This window comes from Durio zibethinus, chromosome 5, assembly GCF_047325235.1.
Source record: "Durio zibethinus cultivar Kanyao isolate XHJ-2024 chromosome 5, ASM4732523v1, whole genome shotgun sequence".
In the NCBI taxonomy this organism is placed as follows: Eukaryota; Viridiplantae; Streptophyta; class Magnoliopsida; order Malvales; family Malvaceae; genus Durio; species Durio zibethinus.
Window position 1 is genome coordinate 31,834,990 of NC_143166.1, and position 22,442 is coordinate 31,857,431.

The 22,442-nt window shown below is 33.1% G+C and overlaps 2 protein-coding genes and 1 pseudogene across 10 annotated transcripts; 2 read left to right on the forward strand and 1 right to left on the reverse strand.

The window, feature by feature from the left end:
* Positions 1-1,241: 1,241 nt before the first annotated feature.
* Positions 1,242-2,765, reverse strand: LOC111282333 (caffeoyl-CoA O-methyltransferase-like). Its single transcript, XM_022870373.2, has 5 exons — positions 2,579-2,765; positions 2,385-2,464; positions 2,112-2,256; positions 1,863-1,994; positions 1,242-1,776 (listed from the first exon to the last, which is right to left on the reverse strand). The coding sequence occupies exons 1-5, from the start codon at positions 2,669-2,671 to the stop codon at positions 1,483-1,485; spliced, it is 744 nt and encodes a 247-aa protein (XP_022726108.1). The 5' UTR covers positions 2,672-2,765; the 3' UTR covers positions 1,242-1,482.
* A 7,343-nt stretch (positions 2,766-10,108) lies between these two features.
* LOC111281815 (E3 ubiquitin-protein ligase MBR2-like) lies at positions 10,109-18,063 on the forward strand. Of its 8 annotated transcripts, XR_016342337.1 has the most exons (9): positions 10,109-10,314; positions 10,985-11,098; positions 11,178-12,555; positions 12,747-14,538; positions 15,214-15,315; positions 16,152-16,202; positions 17,279-17,377; positions 17,456-17,599; positions 17,703-18,063. XR_016342337.1 is itself a non-coding variant. In XM_089761149.1 (8 exons), the coding sequence occupies exons 4-8, from the start codon at positions 12,766-12,768 to the stop codon at positions 17,832-17,834; spliced, it is 2,199 nt and encodes a 732-aa protein (XP_089617275.1). In that variant the 5' UTR covers positions 10,109-10,314; positions 10,841-11,098; positions 11,178-12,555; positions 12,747-12,765; the 3' UTR covers positions 17,835-18,063. The 8 variants fall into 8 exon arrangements, 6 of the variants coding, with proteins under 6 accessions (XP_089617275.1, XP_089617273.1, XP_089617276.1 ...); XM_089761149.1 differs by lacking the exon at positions 15,214-15,315 and having other exon boundaries at positions 10,841-11,098; XM_089761147.1 differs by lacking the exon at positions 15,214-15,315 and having other exon boundaries at positions 10,841-11,098; positions 12,338-12,555.
* Positions 18,063-20,943, forward strand: LOC111282870 (uncharacterized; annotated as a pseudogene). The gene is made up of 6 exons (XR_016342000.1): positions 18,063-18,212; positions 18,553-18,661; positions 18,762-18,911; positions 19,150-19,658; positions 20,141-20,601; positions 20,796-20,943. The product of XR_016342000.1 is annotated as an uncharacterized LOC111282870 (transcript).
* Positions 20,944-22,442: the final 1,499 nt, after the last annotated feature.

Below are 22,442 nucleotides of genomic sequence, written 5' to 3' on the forward strand. Positions count from 1 at the left end.
ATTTTTATAAATTTTTAGGATATATGTTTTTAGCCTCTTTGTCCTGTCGTTGGATTAATATCATGAAATAATTTATAAATTATAATATATTTAAATAATAAAATTTATTAATTAATATGATATTTATTTTTATTATAATTAATTTTAAATAATAATGAATAAATAATTCTTAAATAACATATTAATTGATTCATTTATAGTTTAAATAATAAATTTTATTAATTAAATATTTTATTATAATTTAAAAATCACCGGTGATAATAACCTTTTCTTCTTAAATGTAAAACAAATTCACTTAACAATTCAATCATTAATAAGCCACCAACTATGCCTTGAACATGTTCATTAACCAAAGAAAATGATCGCTATCCAAACAGTGAAAGATAAGAATAAAGGTCATCATTACTGGATATACGGTTGTTGGTAGTTGGAAGCCTAATTGAGTAATTTAATCGAACACAACAAAAATTAGAACCCCACCATGGGACAAAGTTTGTTGACCTTTAAATGATTTTTTAATTTTTTAAAATTAATTTAATCAATTTGTATTAAAAAAAGAATGAAATGTGATGGGTATTTTCTACAATTTAATTATATATTAATAAATAAAATTTATGTACTAATATGCTGTCATTTTGTTCAATAAATTAATACTCACAAGGTCCTGCCTTAACGAATTAATTGGCGGATCAAATTTGGGTCTTTCCCAAAATTTGATGAGATTTTAACACTTATATTTTGTTTTTTTAGGCTTGGTTTCTACTTGGTCTTTCATGCTGCCATCAAAATTTCTAGTGAAACCTCTCCATCAATCAGGTATCCTGAATTTAGGCCAGCTAGCCATGAATAATGATTCTTAATTGTAAAAGCCTTCTGATATAATCGTAGCTTGCTTGGAATCTAAACTATTTGTGTACAAGAATGAGTTTCCATATAATTGTTAAGATAAAGCATTGTAGATCTCGCAATCCTCGAGTACAAATAAAATAAAATTGATCAATTATAAAAGTTTTTTTTATACGTCGTATCTTACTTTAAAAATAATTATATAAATTAATTATATTAAATTTTAATTTTAATAAATATAAATATTTTATGCTGATTATTTTTTTAATTAATTGATATATTATTGAAATTAATATTTTAAGATTGCAGAATCGAGATAATTTAAGAATGTAATATTTTTTTAACTAAAGTATATATTAAAATTAGAGGATTTAAATTTATAGCTTGGAAATTAATTTGATAAGGTAGATAGGCATGTTTAAAAATATCAAATTGAGTTTACACCGTATTAATGTGGCATTCTTCAATCATCCACCGTGCATTACGATAAAATACACAATTTTAAGATTTGAAATTAAAAATAAAAATAAAAATAAAAAGATGGGAGTTGAAGATTGAAAATACATATATGATATTGACGTCGAATATTTTGTGCCGAATGAAAAGTGGTCAACCTTGGGTGGTGGTGGTGGTGGTTCATTTGATCCGACGGCAAAGGGTGATTCCATCACCAACTGGGAGCATGCAGATCTCAATCCTGGGGTCAACAGCAAGAGCCTTGTTGAGCTCCAACACAAAGTCTCTGTAATACCTGACATACTTCCTGAGAGGAGCATCAGGTGGTGCTACCACCGAGCCATTCCATAGGGTGTTGTCGTAGCCTATCAAACCACCTACTTTCACCAGATCGATTAGCCTCTTGTGGTAGTTCAAGTAGTTGTCCTTATCAGCATCCACAAAGATGAAATCAAAGGATCCATGATTCTTTTCCTGCCAATTTTTCCACATAGAAATAACTCAGTTTTTGACAATTTCTGAGGAAAAAGAAAAACATGGTTGGGGTTGGTGAAATTTACATCTTCGACTAGTTGATCAAGAACTGGCATGGCAGGGCCCTCTCTGAAATCAATTTTGTGTGCAACACCAGCCTTTTGGATAACTGGCAGACCCAACTCGTAGTTTTCTCTGTTAATATCCATGGCCAAGATCTGCAAACATGCAAAAAAAAAAATGACTTTAATTTCCAGTGTCATTTAAGGATAAATTCTTTTTGTGAGTGTCTTGAAATAGATCATTTGATTGTGTCTGGAAAAATCATTAACTACCTGTCCATCATCAGGGAGAGCAAGGGCTGTGGCTAAGAGAGAGTAGCCAGTGTAGACACCAATCTCCATGGTTTTCTTGGCATTGATCAATTTAAGAAGCATGTTCAAGAATTGGCCTTCATCAGCTGATGTAGTCATAAGGTTCCTGTTTCCAACCATTCCAATCAAATCAACAATAGTTAAAATCCCGATCCAAAAAAAAAGAGAGAGAGAAAAACACAAAGGAGGTCCATATAGTGGTGAAATTTTGAAAATCTGAATCAAGAAACGAACCATGGATGCTTGGCTGTCAACTCTCTGAGCTCCTTCATGGATTCAGGCTCCCTCGGATAGACACTAGTCTCCAGGATATACTGCAAAAACAAAATCCCATTAATAAAATAAAAAACTAATGTCAAAACCTCGATTAAAAATGAAAGTTTCAACTTAATCAAACAATAATTTAATTGGAAGCTTAAAGACGATACCTGGTAAAGAGCATCACTTTGCAAAAGGCTCTTGTGGCCAACTTCCTGGTGCCTACCAGCCTGTGATTGCTTCTCTTGTGTAGTGGTTGCCATTGGTACAGATCCTCAAGGGTTCTTTCTCTGCCTCCCTGTGTTCCTAAAACTGAGAGATTCAATTGCCTTTGAATGGTAACCTGAGTTGAAAAGAGGAAACGCAACGGGCTTATATGGAAATTGAAAATCCCGGTTGGACCGAGAATTTCGGTGGTTGAACCTTCTGCCAACCCGGTCGGGGGTTGGTGAAGTCCCAGAATTGCATGATTTTTGGGGCCCAGCCGATGAGTCATGACAGGATGATGAGGTCAATCCATGAATTATGATATCACTTTACTTTCTTACGCTTTATGATTTTACCAAACTTTAAACATTTTTTGAAGTTTTTTTATACCAATCATTGTTTAAATATTTATGATCATGTAACGGATTACCACCCTATCAATGCTTATTTAATTTTAAGTCAAATTGGTGTTTTGTAATAAAAATTAAGATACTTATTTTGTTAAAGAAATAAAAAAATAAGATACCTAAAATTAAATAAAGCTCGTGAATATCTATGACCATATTATAAAAATAAAATAAATTTAAATATCAGAATATTTAGTTAGTCATATAATTAATTCATCTTACTTAAAATATAATAAAATTGAATTATAATTTAATTAAATTAATTCTTTCAATTATCTTTAAAATATAATATTTAATAAATATGAAATTCAAATTTTAATACTAATAATTTTTTAAAAAAATTTTGATTGCAACCTCTTTAATAGTAGATTTTCGATTGGATGGTAGTGGGGGGGATCTACCATCATTATTGTTGGCTTATGTATATGTTAAGCAAATGGAGAGTTGGTAGGAGGTCGGTGAATTGGGGAAGCCTTGTTGAAAAGAGTGGAAAAGGAAAATCTAAAGGGAGTTGGTGTCAAGATGAAGAGCTAAACTACTTTGAGCTGCAAAGTTGCATTTACTTGAGATGATTCTTTCATTCTCAATACTCAGTTTACTGATGTTTCATGATTTTACGATTTTTTTTTTTTTGCGATAACATGTAAAATTATTATCAATAATCACGTAATCTATTTATAATATATTAAATTTTAAATTATTAATAAAAATAAATTCAAGTAAAAAAATATAAAGTTGTTAATTCTAGTAATTCTTTTTTTTTTTTCAACTTTTTTAATGGATAAGGGATTTTATCATGTTTGGATTGAAATTATTGGAAATAAGCAACTTTGACAGAAAGAAATTAACTATAGTTAATAAAAAAAAAACAAATTGACTTTCTAATTTCTAGTAAGAATGAAAGGAAACCCGGGGATGTTGATTTTAATTTCGTTACCATAAATAATAATCAAGGAAAAAAATTGAATACCGCGTTTGAGTCAAAGCTTTGGTGCTAATAACCCTTTGCCTCTGCCTTTGCTGGTCCTAGGACGGGAATCCAACCTGATCCCAATAAATTTTGATCCGATCTGATTTTACGAGATCGTTTTTTTTTTTTAATTCAGATTTTGGGTTGGATCGAGTTCGAATTTTAGATAAATCCGATCCGATCCGATATTATATAAAAAATTATTTTTTAATTTTTTATTTATATATATATTTATATAATGATATTTTTAAATATTTATATTTAAAAATAATATTTTATTAATTTTGGATCGAATCAGGTTGGGTACGATTTATATAGTATCGGGTCAAGATCGGATTCAAATATAAAAAAAAAAAAATTTTCGGGTATGATCGAATTCGGGACGAATAAAACCTATCATGAACCTGACCCGATACCAACCCTAACTAGACCTCTCTTTTTTCTTTTTTTTTATTATTATATTTCTTCGTTGGTTTTACTCATTTTGAATGAAAATGGATAATAAATAAATAAATATTTGTTATTATTCATTTATATTAGATTTTGATAATTATAAATAGATCATTAATAAATTTAAATAAAAATTTTATTATTTGTAATGAATTTTGATAAAATATGAATAGTTTCTCTTATATATTTAATATCAAAATTCATTTAAATTTTAATAAATAGTAATAGATATATGAATTTGTACCCGAATTTATTAATTATTTACATATATAGAATATATAAAATTTTATATTTGCTGAAAATTTCAAATTTTAACAAATAACCTTTATTTGTTACTAATTAAAAGTGAATTTAAATTTTAAATTAAATTTTTGTTTATTTTATTTTTTCACAAAAATTTTAAATATATAAATATTTTAATAGATTCAAATATTTAAACAAATAATGCTTATTTAAATGGATTTAAATTTAGATAATAATACTAAATTAAAACGAATTCAAATATAAAACTTAAAATATAACAAATCTTAGCTTTATTGTTATCCTATTTGTAATATTTGATAGGCAGTAGAGGCAAAAATACCAAAAATTAATTCAAAATCGCAATATTTGGTTTGAATTAATTTTTTTATTCAATTTGAATTTAGTTTAGATATTATATATATTAAGTTCGGATCGAATTTTAAATAAAAAAAGTAAAAAATAAAAAAATTAAATTATATATTTTTATTAGTTTTTATATATGTTTTAAATTTTTATAAAATAAAAATATTTATTGTATACTTAAATTATTAAAATAATATATATATATATAAATAAAAATTGAAAGTTAAAAAACTCATAAATCAATGATAAATTTTAATTTAATTTAAATTCAATCAAATTATATTATATAAAAATTAAATTTAAAATTTAAAATTTTATAATTTCATACGTCACTTAAAAAAATCGAATAAATCGCCGCTAGAGCGAATGTATTGTCTATTTGTGTATTAATGATGAAGCTGATTTGTAGTTGTAGCGTTTCCTTGAAGGGACCAGCCCATTTGCCACTCAACCCATTACCTAACACATTTTAATGGCATCACATGAATTTACGTATATATTTCTTTTATTTTCACCTTTTTGTACTTCTATAAGAAAAAAAAAAAAACTTTTTGTCAAATTTTCTGCCAAAATTTGAGGATTTGTTGGTCAGTATCCTCGGCAAAATTTTACCAAGTGCTTAGAATACAACATAATCGATCTCTTGAAATTATCTCATTTTTTCACTCTTTTATAAATTGAGGCTTTTTATTTTTTATTTTTTTCAGACATACATTAATTAATTTCTTTCCAGAATCCAGATAACACTAAATTAGTGATCATACTAATGGAAAAGAAACTCCTAAGTCATGCCGTCTTTGTTGTAGCCAAAACAACCTTTTACTCCGCCGGCAGCTCTGTTGTTCCCGGTGTACCTTGAGTCTTTAACGCATAGACCACAAATTTCAAGCCATAAGATGTAGCATCAGTTGACAATGATCTTTTCTCTCATATTTTGATCATCCACAATCTGAAAATCTTCCAGCTTCTGTCTGGTAAACATCAAATACACTGCTTTTTCTTGCTATGCTTCAGTTTCAAACTTTTTTATTTTGAGCATATCGAAATCTATGAGATTCTTATTGATTGGTGCAAGGTAACAATGAAGAATCCTGGTTTTTTTAGACTTCAGATGTGAGGTCTCGGCAATTGAAATTTCTTTTAAACAGTGCCTTTTTGAGATGTTGGTTCTGCTTGTAGCACTTCAAAAACAAGGTAAATTTGGGCTGATGAGCAGAATGCAGCAGCAGTGTTTTAGAATCAGGTGTCTCTTTCTGCCAATAAAGACAGTTCACACAATTGTCTAGGTTTTCCACAGAGGAGAAGTCTGATCTGTAAGACATTTTTACAGCACTCTCCTTGTAATTACTCCATGTCACCAACTTTTGGAAGAAGAATTGAAAGTTTGTGAAACTGGATTCAGAAATGAAAGATGATACTGATACATAATAAGTCAAATCACACAGTTAAAAGCCGCAATATCCTACTGCTTGCATCAAATGAGTTCCCTGCTGATTGTATCATTCAAAAATTCAAATACTATATCATATTTTTAAGCAATAAGTCTCCAATAATACATTTCAGCGAGTATCCAAATTTCAACCCTAAACTGAATTGTATTCTAGAACAAAGCACTCTGCTGCATGAGGTTCTGGAATCGCAGAGTGACCACATTTGGTCCTAAAATGGTCAAGGTGAGGAAAGCTACATTTCCCTCAGAGTGGGTATCCAAGCACGCCAACTGTTTTTTCAGTCGTTTTAAATCATAACCAACTTAATCATACATCTATCTTGGAAAAAAAGTAATAATCAAATTACGAAGGAACTTGAAACTGGGAAAACTGACTGTAACAGAATGAGTTGACTATGCCAAATTCTCTCCATCTTATGTCATATTTCAGTTAAATCATGGTCACAGCTCTACTTTGCAATGTGTGGTCTATCATCTACCGTTCCACTTCTCAATAGAGAGCAAAAGACTTGTTGCACCAGAAAACAAAGAACAAGCTTTTCATTGAATCAAAAATAGCTACCATCTAATAAATACTACTACAATCAGACAGAAAAATTCGTTAATGTTGTTCTTTGACATCTATGTAGGAAGCTGAAATAGATTCATCTTCAAAAATCATTTGGTACAAAGGAAGGAGTACCTTGTTGACATGACATGAGTGATGCCAGGAAGAAAAAATGTCTAGTCCTGATGAAAGTATTTTTGTTTCAAATGAGCAAAAGAATCGTCAATTACCTATTTCAAAATTGTTGAATCATCAATGGTCCGAATCTGGTAACGTTTAGACTCTGAAACTGAATCAAGCAATCTAGTTGAGCTACAATTATACTGAACCTCTGGGATCCCCTACCAAACTTGAAACATGAGCTTCTCTAGCTTCTGTTGCCAATGCAGCTCGAATAGCAGAAGCCTCTTTCCCAATTGAATTCTCCTCCAAGCTATATTCCTCGTAGTGCTGAGAGCTCTGATCATGCACCAAGTAATCTCCCACCCCTTCACACAATGCAGAATCATCCTCTCTCATAAGCAAAACATTGTGCAGAATCGAACAAGCCCCAATAATAGCAACCGCAGCCTTAAATTCTTCTTGCATTGGTTTACTCAAAATTCCCCAATTCTTCAAACTAGCAATAGTTTTCAATGCTGAAACACGCATTGCACTATGTGCCACATTGAACATCCTTTCGCTTGACCCTGGAACCACATCAACAAAAGGTACCATTAACCAAGGAAGCAAAGGGTACCCTCTATCACCAACCAAATATTGTCTTGTAGCCACTCCATTAACAAGCACAGGGCTTGAATTGAGTAACCTCCCTTCCTCAATATCTTTATACAGAGTTGAACATTTAAGGACTCTAAAATCTCTCTTATCTCCCTTTAAACCAGCAATAATGCTCAAAATTCTCGATGATGAATCCACCACTATCTGTGCAGCAATGCTATCAATGCTTCCATTGTTTTCATTTGCAATGTTGAATCTAGTGCAATCAATAACACCGCAACAATTTGGCAACCCCGTAAATTGTTCGAAAGATAAAGATACAGACTTTAGCTCCTCTGGACTAGGAAATGCAACCCAAAATCGAAAATTGGTGCAAAAAACGCGGCACAAATGTTTAGCACAGAAACGAGTCACTGACTCGGAAACCCCAAATCGTTGAGCGATTTCGGGGTAACTTGAACCGGTGGCTAACCTGAATAAACCAATACCAAGCCGTAACTCAGCCGATAGATTCAACGGTGAACCAACCGGGTCACGGCACTCTAGCAAAGGCTCGAGCAATCCAGCGAGCCATTCAAAGGTGGAAGATTTCATTCTAAAGAAGGCTTTGAACGAGTCAGGATTCCGAGTCAAGCCGAATCTGTCTCGGTCATCGCCGAGTCGATGTCCGAGTTTGGGGTCGCCTTCTTCACCAATGGGTTCAGAATCAGATTCTGGACAATGGGTTCTCTTCCGTTTCCTGGAAACAGAAACAAAGGAAAGAGTAGCGGCGATTTCTTGCGACGACAGCAAATAGTTGAGGATGGAAAAGGTGTTCCCATCCGAAACGAAATCATTGGAATTGTTTGAATTGAACAAAAGCAGAAGCAATAAGAGAAGTTGAGAGACAAGGGAAGAGAGTAAAACTGACAATTCCCGGGGATCCATAATAAGCCTTTTTGTCGGGGAATGAGGATTTTGGTCTTCTTGGAAATCGAGATTTGTGTCAGAGAGTGCTGGGTGGGTGAATCAGAGAGGACCAAATACTTAGACACATCTGGCTTTGTACCTTTTTGGAACCTTCGTTTGGGGCACGTGAGTTTTGCAAACTCTTATCACCTCCACTGCATTTTTTGGGTTGTCCATTAGAATTTTAATAAGGTTGGCTTTAGTCCATTTATATGATCCAATGGGCTTTTCTTGTGACTCCAAAGGATTAAATTCTAATTTATTAGGGATAAATAATATAAATAATATTAAAATTAAAAAATTTTTATGAAATTAAAATTCATTATTTTTAATATTAAAAAGTAAAAAAATCATAAAAAATAATTTTAAACTATAAAAAAATAATTTTAGATATTTAAAAAAATAAATAAGACATAAGTTTAAAACATGTCAAAAAGAAAGGATGGATAAAAAAAATGAGAGAGGCAGTACTACCAAATTTAGGATGCTTTATAGTACTATCAATACTTGTTAAAGATATTTAAATTACTTCAAAAAAATAAATTAGTATTTAAAATTTTATATTGGCTTGATAATTTTGAAGTAAATAATAAATTATTAAAGATATTAATCTATCAAATAATTGCATACTAATAAATTAGAAAGATAATTTTCTTTAAAATTCCCATAATTCTTCTGTATCTTTCAAACCAAACATGAATTTTATCATTTATAACTTTTTTTTTTTACAAAGTCATGAATTACAAATATTAAAATTAAAATTATAAATTTATTAAATATTAATTTATTAAAATAATTATAATGAATGTGTTGAAATGATGTTGGGTGTTGGGACAACCCAAAACCACTCTTGGCTTTCTAAAGCCTTGTTTGCCTATCCAACCGAACCAAGCATTGGTCGGCCCAATTGCATCCTCCCTTCACAGAATTGGAAATAAAGTAATTGCCTTTTGCTTGCTATTATATACTTTATCCCTTGCTGCGCTGGCTGTCTCCCCAATCATCAATGGCAGATCCCTCAGCTTCAGGGTTACTACTTTTCTTTTTCTTTTATTTATTAGACAGAAAATAATAATAACACTAAAATAAAACAAAAGGGAAATGGGGACAATGGTAATGCATGAAAGCTACGTGTAGAACAAAAATAAGACACCTTCCTCCCACCAATACCACCACTACTGATCTCACCCTCAATCTTAAAATTTAGACAAAAGCTTATTTCTTTATTTAAAAATTGTACCTTTTTTTTTTTTTTTACAAACTGTACAAAAAGGAAAAAGCCAATGTTACAAACAAAATGCAAGTTGCTCGCTTCGTCTGTTTCTCATCCATTGTTTCAGTGGTTTGATCTTGTCCTATTCTGATATTATGTGTCTCTGTCTCTTTCTTTTTTCTGTCGTCAGAAATAAAAAGTAACTGAACGAACACAAAGCAAAACAACAACGAGAAGGAGACCGAGAGAAAAGTCCAAGAACTCCCAAAAAAAAAAAAAAAAAAAAAGAAGAAACGCCGCTGATTCCGACGACTGTTTCTCTTAATACCCTTTTAAAGACCCAATTTTGTATGGCTTTTCGTTTCATCGTCTCAGCTCTCTTTTGCAGGTATTTCTCTTAATCCATGCAATTTTTAAAATAAAATATATTAGCTTTAATGATCTAACTTAGTTTGATTTTTAAGATCGTTTAATTTTACCTTATGGGATTTCTTAGTTTTTTTTTTTTTTTGCTAACTTTATGGTTGTTCACTTTATTTTTTTCTTCAATTTTTATGAAAGAATATGAGGGATAGAGGTCGACCCATGTTGGGTTTTTATTTTAATTGGGTATTTATATCTACAAGCATTTGCGATTTTAATTTTTTTAATAAAAAATTGTTCAAATATTTGGATATAGGCATTCTTCAATTTAATCTTCTGATGCTAATTTGGTTTTTTTTTTTTTTTTTTTTTACTAAAAAGAGGAAGAAACGGGATTGGGTTTTCTTGTTTTATCGCTTTTTGTCCAAAACCCAAAGCTTTACTAGTACAAGAAGCGGCTTACATGATTTCTAAAAGACTTTTTTTGGGGTTTTTTCCATTTAGTTTTATGGATTTGTCAATGTGATAAAGTTTGTGTTTTTTTTATGCAGATACTTAATTTTGCATACTTAGATGGCTGAGATCCTGCTTCTGCATATTACATTTTGTTGGTTTTGTAATTTGAGGCTTGAAGAAGCGACATTTTGATCTCCTTTTCTTGCTATCTCTTTATTTTATTCCTTTTGATCTGCTAGTTTTGCCTCGAAGCATTTCGTGCAAAAGCCTGAATGTTCTTCACCAAAAGATTTTGAACTCTTCACTGTCTGTGAGCCGAAGCTATGTGTTAAATAACGAGCACATTATATGTGGTAATAATTTAATATCATTGTTCTTCTATCAGATGTTACCTTTCATTGCTCATCCATTGTTTCTCTATTTTACTTCTAGCTTGCAGCTGGTTATGGATGACAATGCATGAAGATATTGAGAAATTTATGGTTGAGTTGTAGGCTTGTGGCAATGGCCTTGGTTTGTTCCCATTTGGTCATAGTGCCGTGAATTTGACTGGTTGACTCTGCTCTTAATGTGAATGACTAGTTTTAAAACATCGTGATTTTGCACATGAATTGAGTGGTTGTGAATAGAGTATCTTTATATTTCAAAATGGAAGGTGGAAAAGATATTGGAAGAAAGATTGGTTTGCTAAGCTGGCTTAAAGTTGGCATCTTGCACCCAAGTATCTAAATTTGCATTGTATTTACAGTTATGAGTCTCTCAAAGTCATTCTGAATATGAATGTTCAGCAGATGAGTTGATGAAAAGGCTGGTTTAATTAGTGTTAAAAATAATTTACCTTAAATTTGAGCTGGTTAGTTCAGGTAACTTGGTTTTGTACATGCTCTGATGCATTTTCATGTGTGCGGTTCTGAGCTGTGAGTTTGAGTACCTATCCTGCGTGTAACCTATGTTGCACGAGAGGCACTATGCTGATAAAAGAACAAAGTAACAGCCACAAGTATGTTAAATCTCAAGACAGTAGGATATGAATAGTAAAAACTATAATAATTTCTTGTTCAACTGGTTTGAGTCATTTCAATATATTGATAAACCAACGATTATAATGTATAAGGAGGGGGGGTTATGAGTGGAAAGACATAACAGTCATTCATCTTGGGCATATTAATATTTTATCCTTTACCAGTGCCTCATTAGGTGATGCTTGAGATAGACTCAAAGGTGATCTCTTGTAAACATTCTCTTTTAGCTGGTTAAGTTCTATTAATCTTCTTTTTATTTGGCTCTTCTTGTTATTTGCTGCTTCCTACTTCAAGAACTTAATGTAGTAGATCATCTACTATTTATGCTTGGGGTGTCCTGCGCCAGAGATTTACTGCCTTATGGATGCCATGCAGAAAGTCTCTGGGGGTAAAGAAGTAGTCAATCAACTGCTTTCCTTAAAACCATCTACCTCTCAATTGATATCAGTTCATATCTTGATCTCTAATTGAGTTGGCATGTTATAAACTAGAACTGTTGGTACTCTGTTTTTGTTTTGATAGACCAATATTCAGTATTTAACTTAATTTTGATCTACTTGAATTTCTTAGGATTTCATGTTGCATGCTATGTAACATGAAGTTATTCTTGCCTGCTCCTCCTGTCAAAAACCAATATCTGTTGTCACTGAGGCAGTTATTTCTTTAAGTTCAAGATGTTTACTGGCTGGGACTTTCGTTTGCTGACATACGTGACACACCAAATGGAATCGGTCAATCTTATATGACCTGGGAAAGCTATAAAACTCGGGAGTTTCAGAATTTATTTTGTAAGTTTGGGCTGCAATATTGTGGTTTTTTAAAAAATACTTTACATAATTTTCTTCCTGCATTAGATAACGCCTCTCCCACTTTTTTTTTCCTTTTTCATTTCTGAAATGAGAATATGGACATTGTAGCTAGAATGGGCATTTGTTTTGGAAAATTGGAATAATATTCAGCATCCCTGACATATTTCTAGGTGGAAGATATTGTCCCTGATGCAAGGTCAGGGGGGCACCATTGATTCCTTCCCTGAAACTGTTAACATTGATGAGGGATCTAGTCCCAATAACACTAATATCGGTCGACCAAATTCTTTGCATAACACGCTGAATCCTGTGGAACCTCAGTTATCCAATTATACAGTGTCTTCTGGTGGGACAATGCATAGAAACACTATTACTCCCGAAGTTCAGAGCTTTAGTGGCTGGAGTTCTGGTGAACCAAGCTCTAGATTGACAATGCAAAACCAGGTGATGCAGGACGTTCTAAATCACCATCTTAATGATGATGGAACAAAAATAGAGTGTGGTTGGTCTTCATCTTATAGTACTTGTGTTGGGGCTGCTCCAAGGCCAGAAGAAAGGCAGATCGAACCACCGAATGTCTTTTTTCCTGGGAGACTGAATAGTGGTTGGAGTGGCAATCAGGTTAGAAGTGGGCCCATATATTTGCAGGGTTCCAGCTCTAATCATAGCCCGCAGAATGTGAATCTAAATGAAGGATTTATTAGCAGCAGTGGAAATGGAGGGTCAGGTGTGGCAACTGGTATAGGTCCTAATCTCCACAATTCAGTTGGACTAGAAAGAGAGCAGATGTCTAATGCCTCTGTTTCATCTGATAATGTCGGTAGTTCAACTGGAAGCTTTAATTATGTGGGGGACGAAAATAATGATGGCTCTGGCTCTTCTTTGGGCAGTTGGGGTTTATCCTGCAAGAGGAAGGCCCTTGAAGGTACTTCTGGACAGTCTTATTCTGATGGTACTTCCAGCTCTTTTCAACAAATTGACAGTGCTGCATGGCATGCTGTTACTCCTCATAATGATGCTTCTAGCAGCTTGAGTTTAACACCCTCTTGGAATTTCCTTAATGTTAGTCCTCCTGATCAGCTGAATACAAGAGTGGGGCTAGGTATGAGAGTAGTTAGTGATGCATTTTCTTCTTCAAGTTTAAGAAGAGCCAATCCCGTAAACCAACAAGAATCTTTACCATATAGTTTATCATCAACTGGGGTTGCTGCGCATTCTAGTTTTGGCTTTCCTAGTCACCCTAGAGCTGCCCCATTTGGTGACTCTTTAGATTTGAGATCAACAGCAGCAATAGCAGGAAATTCTAGTTCTCCCCCTACTCAACCTCATATGAGGACTATTTCTGTTGTGCCAAGAAATGTGCATCCTTTCCCTTGGAATGGTACTTCCAGTTCAAGAGCTGGCAACCCATCAAGTTCTAGTAATTCTGGAGAGAGAGCTGCTGCATTACGGGAGGAACCTAACATAAGAAATATCCCAAGATACAACGCAGAGCATCCCATGTTTGTACCAGCAACTGAGATGAGAAATGTAGCACAAGATCCAACAGGTTGGAGTTTGGCTTCTGGAAATTTTAGCTCTTCTGGAGGTATTCCATCTTCTAATCGACCTGGGCCTAGTTCAATCAGCCATCATTTGCCCACCCCTGCCTGGATTCCTCCTCACAACCAGCCAATACATAATCAACAAAGACTATCAGAATTTGCTCCTTGGTCTTTATTTCCTCCAATTGATTCTGAATCTGGTGGTCATAGTGGCCATTTTCCACCATTTTCCTCAGGCCCTTCTGCTTCCTCACAGGAGACACTGGTGCCATCTGGATCTAACAGCCAAGGTAATAATCAACCATACCCAAGGTCAGCATTCATATTGGAGAGACAAGGTGATGATATTCTTGGGATGCCCCACTCATTGCGAGCTTTGGCTGCTGATATTGAAGGGAGACGCCGGCTAATATCTGAGGTTTGTGTTCTTAAGGGGTTTTTTGCTAATTTTTAACTTCATTGTTTTTGTGCATTTATATGTCTAAGGCTACCTGAATATGGTTTGCTTTCAATTAATTTTAATACTAAATAGTAACACTTTTGGCTTTCTAGATAATGATGATTGGTAGCGTTGTAGAATTATTGTAGTTATCCTATTCTATGATGTGCATTTAAATGTAGTATTTAGTATTGTGTTTATATGCATATAAACTTACACCCTTGTGTGCACAGACACATATGGTTTATATACTCACACAAACAAACATATAAATCATAAATAATTTCTAAGAAGACATTAGTTTCATTTCTAAATTGCTATTGATATTCTTCTTTTATTTTCCACATTTCATATTTGATGTTCTTCACAAATTCATTTTGCATAGGGTATTCGGTATGTACATTGCTTTATTTATCCATTTGTTTTAGATTGAACTGTCAAGAAGGACACAAGCAGATTCATGGATTATTTTCTTTCTATTTTTAATTTTTGATATTCCCCCCAGATTATCAGTTTGTAGGTGTTTATCTGAAACTTACATCCACCTCATTTTTATCAAAATATTTCTTCCTTTAAAATTATATCGCAATCTTATGCTTATTTTGTGAAAAGTTAACTTGTGTAGTTGTCTAATTTTCCCCCTTTACTTTGCAGTTTCATACTTGGTATCATGGCAACTATTTATGATTTGCACTTTCAGAATTAATCAATGCGGTGAACATGTCATATTAGTGCTCAATCTAATCATATTCTGATGTAAATTTTCCCTTTCTGAACCATGTCATCTTCAAATATCTGGACATAATTCTAAGTTTATATGATATTCTAGCATTAATATTAGAACGTTATTTATTTGAGAAAAAAAGAGCCAAAGGAAAACATGAAAATGACTTTGTTCTAAAAAGAAATAGAACAACCTGTAGTAAATCAGGCTTGTTATTACATCATTCATATGAGCATTTCTACAAGCTATTTGGATCATCTGTAATGATCATTTTTTCCTTTTAAGCTTTTCAAGGCTGTATACTCCATTAGACCCAGGGGATGTTCATCTAGTCTATATTTAGTTCCCATGCATATGAGTCATCAGTTTGGCATTACTTTCATGCCATTTTTATAATAGATTGAAATGTCATGATGCAATTCTGGATGCTGTGGCTTTTTAGAAAGTTACGACAATCATGTGGCTTATTAGTCCCTCTCCTACTAAAATGTGACATCTCTGTAGTTCTCTCTTGACCAGGTTAAGTTCATTTGTTTTTTGGTTTTTCATCTGTTCAATTTTGTTGGATGTTGGATATTTCTATTTACCTCTTCTTTTTTACTTTTGTTTCAAGTGCTGAAACCATCTCCATTTTGCTCAATTCCTAATTATGCAATTCATATCTGTTACATAACCTGTTTACATTGTTTTGCTTCTTAGCTTGTTAATTTATTTTTTTTTCAGAAAATCATGTCTATTACAGAAGCTGACCAATTAATTTTGAGATTAAAGATAGATGCTAGTAAAATTATAGTGTTTTCTATAATGGCAATTGAACTTAAGAAAACATGCCAATAACTTACTGCTTATTTTCTTCTCCATGTGTCAGGTTCGCCAAGTCTTGAACGCCATGCGCAGGGGGGATAACTTACGAATAGAGGTTTGGTTTTTGATTCATGCAATTGTTAGGTTGCCATGACATTTTCATAAAAAGGTTGTGAGCTTGCAGTAGAGATTAATTTTTTCTTTGGCTACATTGATAATGATTTAGCTGGCTAGGTTTGAAAAAATTCATTTGCTTTTCTTTTTGCCTTTTATCTTGCTCAACAGTTTTATCAATAGGTGATGTGGTTTCTATGCAATTCATGTCCTTACCCATTTATTGAAATTTTCTCACACCATATCTTCTCTAGATACAATTAAACTGCTATAAGAGCACTTTAACGAGCTTTGATTTCTTTGAAAATGAATTTATTTCTTGGGACTGGATTGAAAACTAAGTAGCTTCAAGCAGTTAGATGACTTCGGTGGATATGTATATTGGCTCTTCAAGGAAACGATAAAAGTTGGAGACATATTGGTGCTAAAGAGCAGATACAATATCATTCTGATTCTTTATCAGCCTCCTTTCACTAGTTGGGATAAATGCAGTATTGTAGGATATGTTTTTATTATGGAGAACAAATTCTGTGTGATTTATATTACTAGCTTAGTCTTGAATGATCTGTCAGAGTTGATTTCAGGCAAAGCATATTATTGGATAATTTGGTGCATAGGAGGTTTATTGATGTCCGTAGATTAATGACTAGATTATTTCAATAGTTGAACAAGCTATTTATGTGGGGATATGGTGATGTTCCCTTGTATCAAGCCTTATAGTCTAATCTTGTTTTTTATGGCTATCGGGTCACATGCATGGCTTAGTAATTGGTATGCTTTAAGATAAAATTTTTTTCTTGCAATCTTTGAATCTTAACTTTTATGGATAAAATTATACTAGGATGCTGCACTCTTTGGTCCCACAAAGGAAAAGAATCAGCTTCTCAACCTTGAAAATACTGAATACATGTTTAGGTACTTTCCGAACAGATTTCCACCAAATGAGAGATAAAGAGCTCTATTAGTGGAGCGCCCGCGTGGAAGCTTAGAAAGTGCTTAGTTGTCTGAGGATAATTGTTAGTCCTTTCCTACATTATATGATGTATGACATTAGATCTTTGTGTGATGCCCTTTCAGGATTATATGCTGTTTGATCCGTTCATATATCATGGTATGGCTGAAACACATGACAGACATAGAGATATGCGCCTTGATGTTGATAACATGTCTTATGAGGTAAAAAGGGATTGCTGTTTTAGGTTGTATCACTTCACATTGGAGGTTATTCTTCTCACATTGCAACTGGAACACTAGGAATTGTTGGCATTAGAAGAACGCATAGGAGATGTGAGCACTGGACTGAACGAGGAAACCATTCTGAAGTCGATGAAACAGCAGAAGTATTCATCCACTACAACAGAATCCGCACAAGAATTGGAACCATGTTGTATCTGTCAGGTATGATGCTAGATGAGGGTAGATAAGCTGCTTTAAATATCTTCATTCATCTTACCTGTTAGTTTTAGTCTTGTTTACCTTGTTTGAACTTCAACAATGGCAGGAAGAATATGCAGATGGGGATAATACGGGGACACTGGATTGTGGACATGACTTCCACACTAACTGCATCAAACAGTGGTTAATGCTAAAAAACCTGTGTCCTATTTGTAAGACAACAGGCTTGCTTAAGTGAGAGCAAAGGGTGTTGTCAGAGCCAGAACCTTAATTTTCTTCTCATGGGTCATCGGATCCAATAATTGGGTGGAATGTATATGATCTAAACCGGCTTTTCTTGCTCATGAACGGAGCAACTGTTAATGTTATGAATTGCAGGATGAGTTTGTGGAATAACTTGCATAATGCATCATGACGATGATAACATATTCGAAATAATATTTATGACATTATCAAAGCTTTAAGAATGTCGACATTAGTTCATTATGTTTCAGCAAGTCGTGACTGTGTTTACTGCCCAAATCAATCCCCTTGTTACAGAGGCAATGGGGTTCCTTTCTTAGCTATAATGGAAAGCCTGCCTCTTCCATGGAATAAGATGTTGTTGACTGTTGAGGCTAATAACCTAGTTCATTGATGCCGCATGTTGTGCTTTCTCCTGTAATTATTCAGAAGCCATTTCTTTTAAAAAAAACAATGAGATAGTTTTGGCATTGTCTGTCTAGTATCGAAGCTTGGACATATGATAAAAAACAAAGTGGAAAAAGAAGATAAAGGAGAAGCAGAGCATGAAATATTCAGCATAAAAAGAAGTAGCAATATTTTTAGTATGAGGCTTACGTTTGTCTTAAAAAAAAATTTCCAACATTAAAAAAAATGCTAAGCAATCAAGCATCCAATCCAATGCAATTCTAGTATAGCAATGTAAATGAAAGGGATAAAGGCATGAACTGCAGTTTCATGGAAAGATATTTGATGGTGATGATGATGATGATTCTAGGATTTTAGTGATATATGACGGCCATGTAAATGGCTTCTGGCTGTTTGATATGATGACGCATCCACGTTTTCTTTATTTTTATCAAAATTATTTCTTACTTCTTGTTATTATTATATCATCATCATCATCATTATCATCACTCCATCTTCCTTCTGCATTCTACAGATTGTAGCAGCCGTTTTTCTCTTACTGCGTCAACACCACACTTTGATTCCAGACATAAACTCTCTTTCTTTCAATTATTAACAATGTTTCGAACCCCAAACAAGTTTAAACTTTCTTTGTATTTTCAAAAACAGTCGAAGACAAAGTACCGTAATTTGTGAGAGAGAGTGGGGCACGTAATCGTAAACAACAGGTCTTGTAAGAAAATGGCAAATGGCAACATAAGGTGGGGTCATCATGAGTTGTGGAACCCTCAAATGTAGATAAAGAAACCTTCGTTACAACGCGCTTTAGGCTCGGCCCTCTATATATATATATATATACGTTTTTGTTTTGATTCTCAGTAACGGCATTGTATATATATATATACGTTTTTTTTTATTATCAGTAACGGCATTGTCTTATGATTGTATTTTGGGCTCTTCTTTCCATCCTTCCTCAAACACAATCCCTCTCTCCCTCTTTTGCCTTTTCCGTCTTCCTAGTTCGCCACCTTTGAAACGCCTCCTCTCTTCTCTTTCTCATGTTCTCACCTCTTTTCTAGTTAGCTACTTGGCCATGTCTGAAGAAGGCGGCCATGAAAGTTTCTTATTATGGGAAAACCAGTCATGGGCAGCTTTATCCAATTCAGATAATAATTCAGGTGGTACTGCAGATAGTGAAGAGAAATCTGACGGTAAAAACCAGCAAGAACAAGAACCTTTATTGCTAGACGAGACCAAGAAGTATAATAAGAGAGACCGCGGAGGAGGAGTTGGAAGGAATGGGAAAGGAAGTAGTGGAGGAGGTGGTGAATCAGATCATGAGATGCATATATGGATAGAAAGAGAGAGAAGGAAGAAGATGAGGAACTTGTTTTCTAACCTCCATGCTTTGCTTCCTCAGCTACCTCCTAAGGTAACCAAAAAACAAAGATAACATCTTTGTCTTGCTGAATTTTTATGAAAATAAATAAGAAGATATAATCATTCATAATGAGCAACTTCTTGAAGTTAACATTGCTGCCAAAAGGAAGCAGAAGCACTCACCTATCTGTTGTTGGTACGTATTTTGGTTCCTTCTAAGGTTGCGGGCAAATTTTAACTTAGTTTTTGACAAATTTTGAGATCTTAATATGAAGATATTAGGTTTCAGTTATGGAGAATGCTTAATTAAATGAGTATTCACATTGCCTTTTTCATGGATGGAAGTGTATTTATTATAGCTGAGTTGTCATAATCTGCATAATTTTCCAAATCCCAGTTTTAGTTGATTACCAGAATAATATATAACTAATCTTACGATTTGAATAGTTAATTAGAATTTGATGAATTAGATTAGTAGTATTAATTTATTTATTTATTTTCTTGGGTTTACTCCATTGAATTTATTCTGTACAGGCTGACAAATCGACCATAGTTGATGAAGTAGTAAAAGACATCAAAACCCTACAACAAACTCTCCAAAAGCTACAAAAACAAAAGCTAGAGAGACTCCAAGGTTCCATTAATTTTGATTATCGGCCCCCTATGATGACCACCAAAAAGCAAGCTTTTGATTCAAGCAGGGAGGCATTCATGTCTGATCAAGTATCTTCTAGTGACCTAGCCAATATTAGAGTAACAAAATTTTCGAATTCTCTTTCAGTCTCTCAATTTCCCTTACTATTTCAAACTTGGATTTCTTCCAACGTCGTGTTGAACATATGTGGTAAAGAAACAAATAAGCGTGTGTTCACCAAAGAAACCAGGGATCTTCAGCACGATTTGTTATATTTTGGAGAAGCACAAAATAGAGGTGATATCTGTGCATGTTTCCTCAGAGTCTAATCGGAGCATGTTTATGATTCAAGCGCATTTAAGTTAGTAATTCTCTGATCTCTGCCTCAAATTTTTTGAGTCTACATATTTCTTTACATATTGGAAACTTGCACCAAAAAGTTTTTTGTTGATTTAAGAATCAAAGCCTTTTATCGATTGAACTAAATGTTTTTTAGCACCAAATTTACATTTGTATCTTACACCAATTCTATGTTGGATGTGTATTAACTTGCAGGCAAGTACTGGAGCTTCTAATCAGCTGTCAGAGGCATTTCAAGTCGAAGAATCATTCAAACAAGCTGCAGGTGAGATCATGTGCTGGGTCTCTTCCTGATCATGCTAGAAACTAGACCCTCAAATATAATTGCTTCTTTCAGTAAAAGCTATCAGAGTTTTTCTGTAAGAGGTGGAGCAAATGGGCTATCTCCATATGCCTTTTTTCGACATATACTGAAAGGTAGCTTTGTTTGTTAGAACGAAGTTATGGTTCCAGCTACCCTCCCTCCATATATAGTCCATAGTTGAAGGCTGAAACTCAAACCTATTATCATGTTATCCAGAAACTATAGGCTTTCGTGCTTCGGAATTTGCAGTTAGAAATATTGTTAGTAAGATGACTTTTTTTTTTTTAATGCATAACAACATTTTCAACTCCTATCTTATCTCTCTCTCCTCGTACTTCATTGACAATGGTGGCAGACAAATGATGCCCGAACTCTCCAAATGTACGTGCACCATTCGACACTGAGTAAATCACCATTATCATCTATTTGTTAAAAAAAAAGAAAAAGGATAAATATTCAAAGATCCTTTCGAACTATATAACTACGAATCGCTTTATTACCTTGTATGACTTGGTTTGTGAACTACCCTATGATCCTGTGTTTGTGAATCAGTTCTTGATCTCTTCAAATGATTATAAATGGATGAGAATAATTTGGTATTGTGAAGAAGGCAATGATGAGTGAAACAGGCTTTATTTTGATTGAACAGATCCATGCACCGTGACTTGTGTTTGTTCGGTAACCACAACTAGGAACTAATTATATGTGGTCTTAATATATCATTTACATAGACATTATTATTAGAAATAAAATGCAGAACTTAGTCATTTCAACTTTAATTTACTTTAAAATCTGTTGGTTTGGGCCTTCCAACCGTCTTTGAACTCTGCTCTTTTGGGTCTATAGGTCCTTTTCTTAAATATTAATGTTTTGTGGACCATAATCTACAACCAAAAGTGAGATGAATTGGGCTAAGAAATGAAGATATCAATGTCAAGTTCAGTCTTATATAAGGTGATTCCTCGGCCCGAAACATAAAGAAGTAACAGTAAGGTAGGATGAGAAAGAAATCAAGAAAATGGAAAATCTGTTTGAAATTGTAATATTCAATTTGGTTAGGATTGATTTTTTTTATTCAATTTCGATTAAGTTTGAATATTAAATATCTATATATATATATATTAAATTCAGATTAAATTTTAGATTAAAATATAAAAAATAAAAAAATTGATCCGAACCTAATTATCTATTTTTATTAGCTTTTTGTTATATTTTTAAAATTTTTATAAAATAATAATAATAATTATATATAAATATATTAAAAATTATATTAAAATAATATATATATATATAACTTTAAAAATCAATGAACCAAACATGAATAATTTTGTTCAAATCAATTGGATCAATTTCAAAAAAAAAAATTATTTCATATTCGAATTAGAGTTTAAAATTTTATAATATTACGTATTATTCAAAAAATCTGAATTAAATTAAATTCGATTTCAACCATATAATCTGGATATCTTTGTCTTCCTATTCTGAAAAGATCTCCTTAGACAAAAGAAATCCCAAACATGAAGGATCAAAGCTTAATC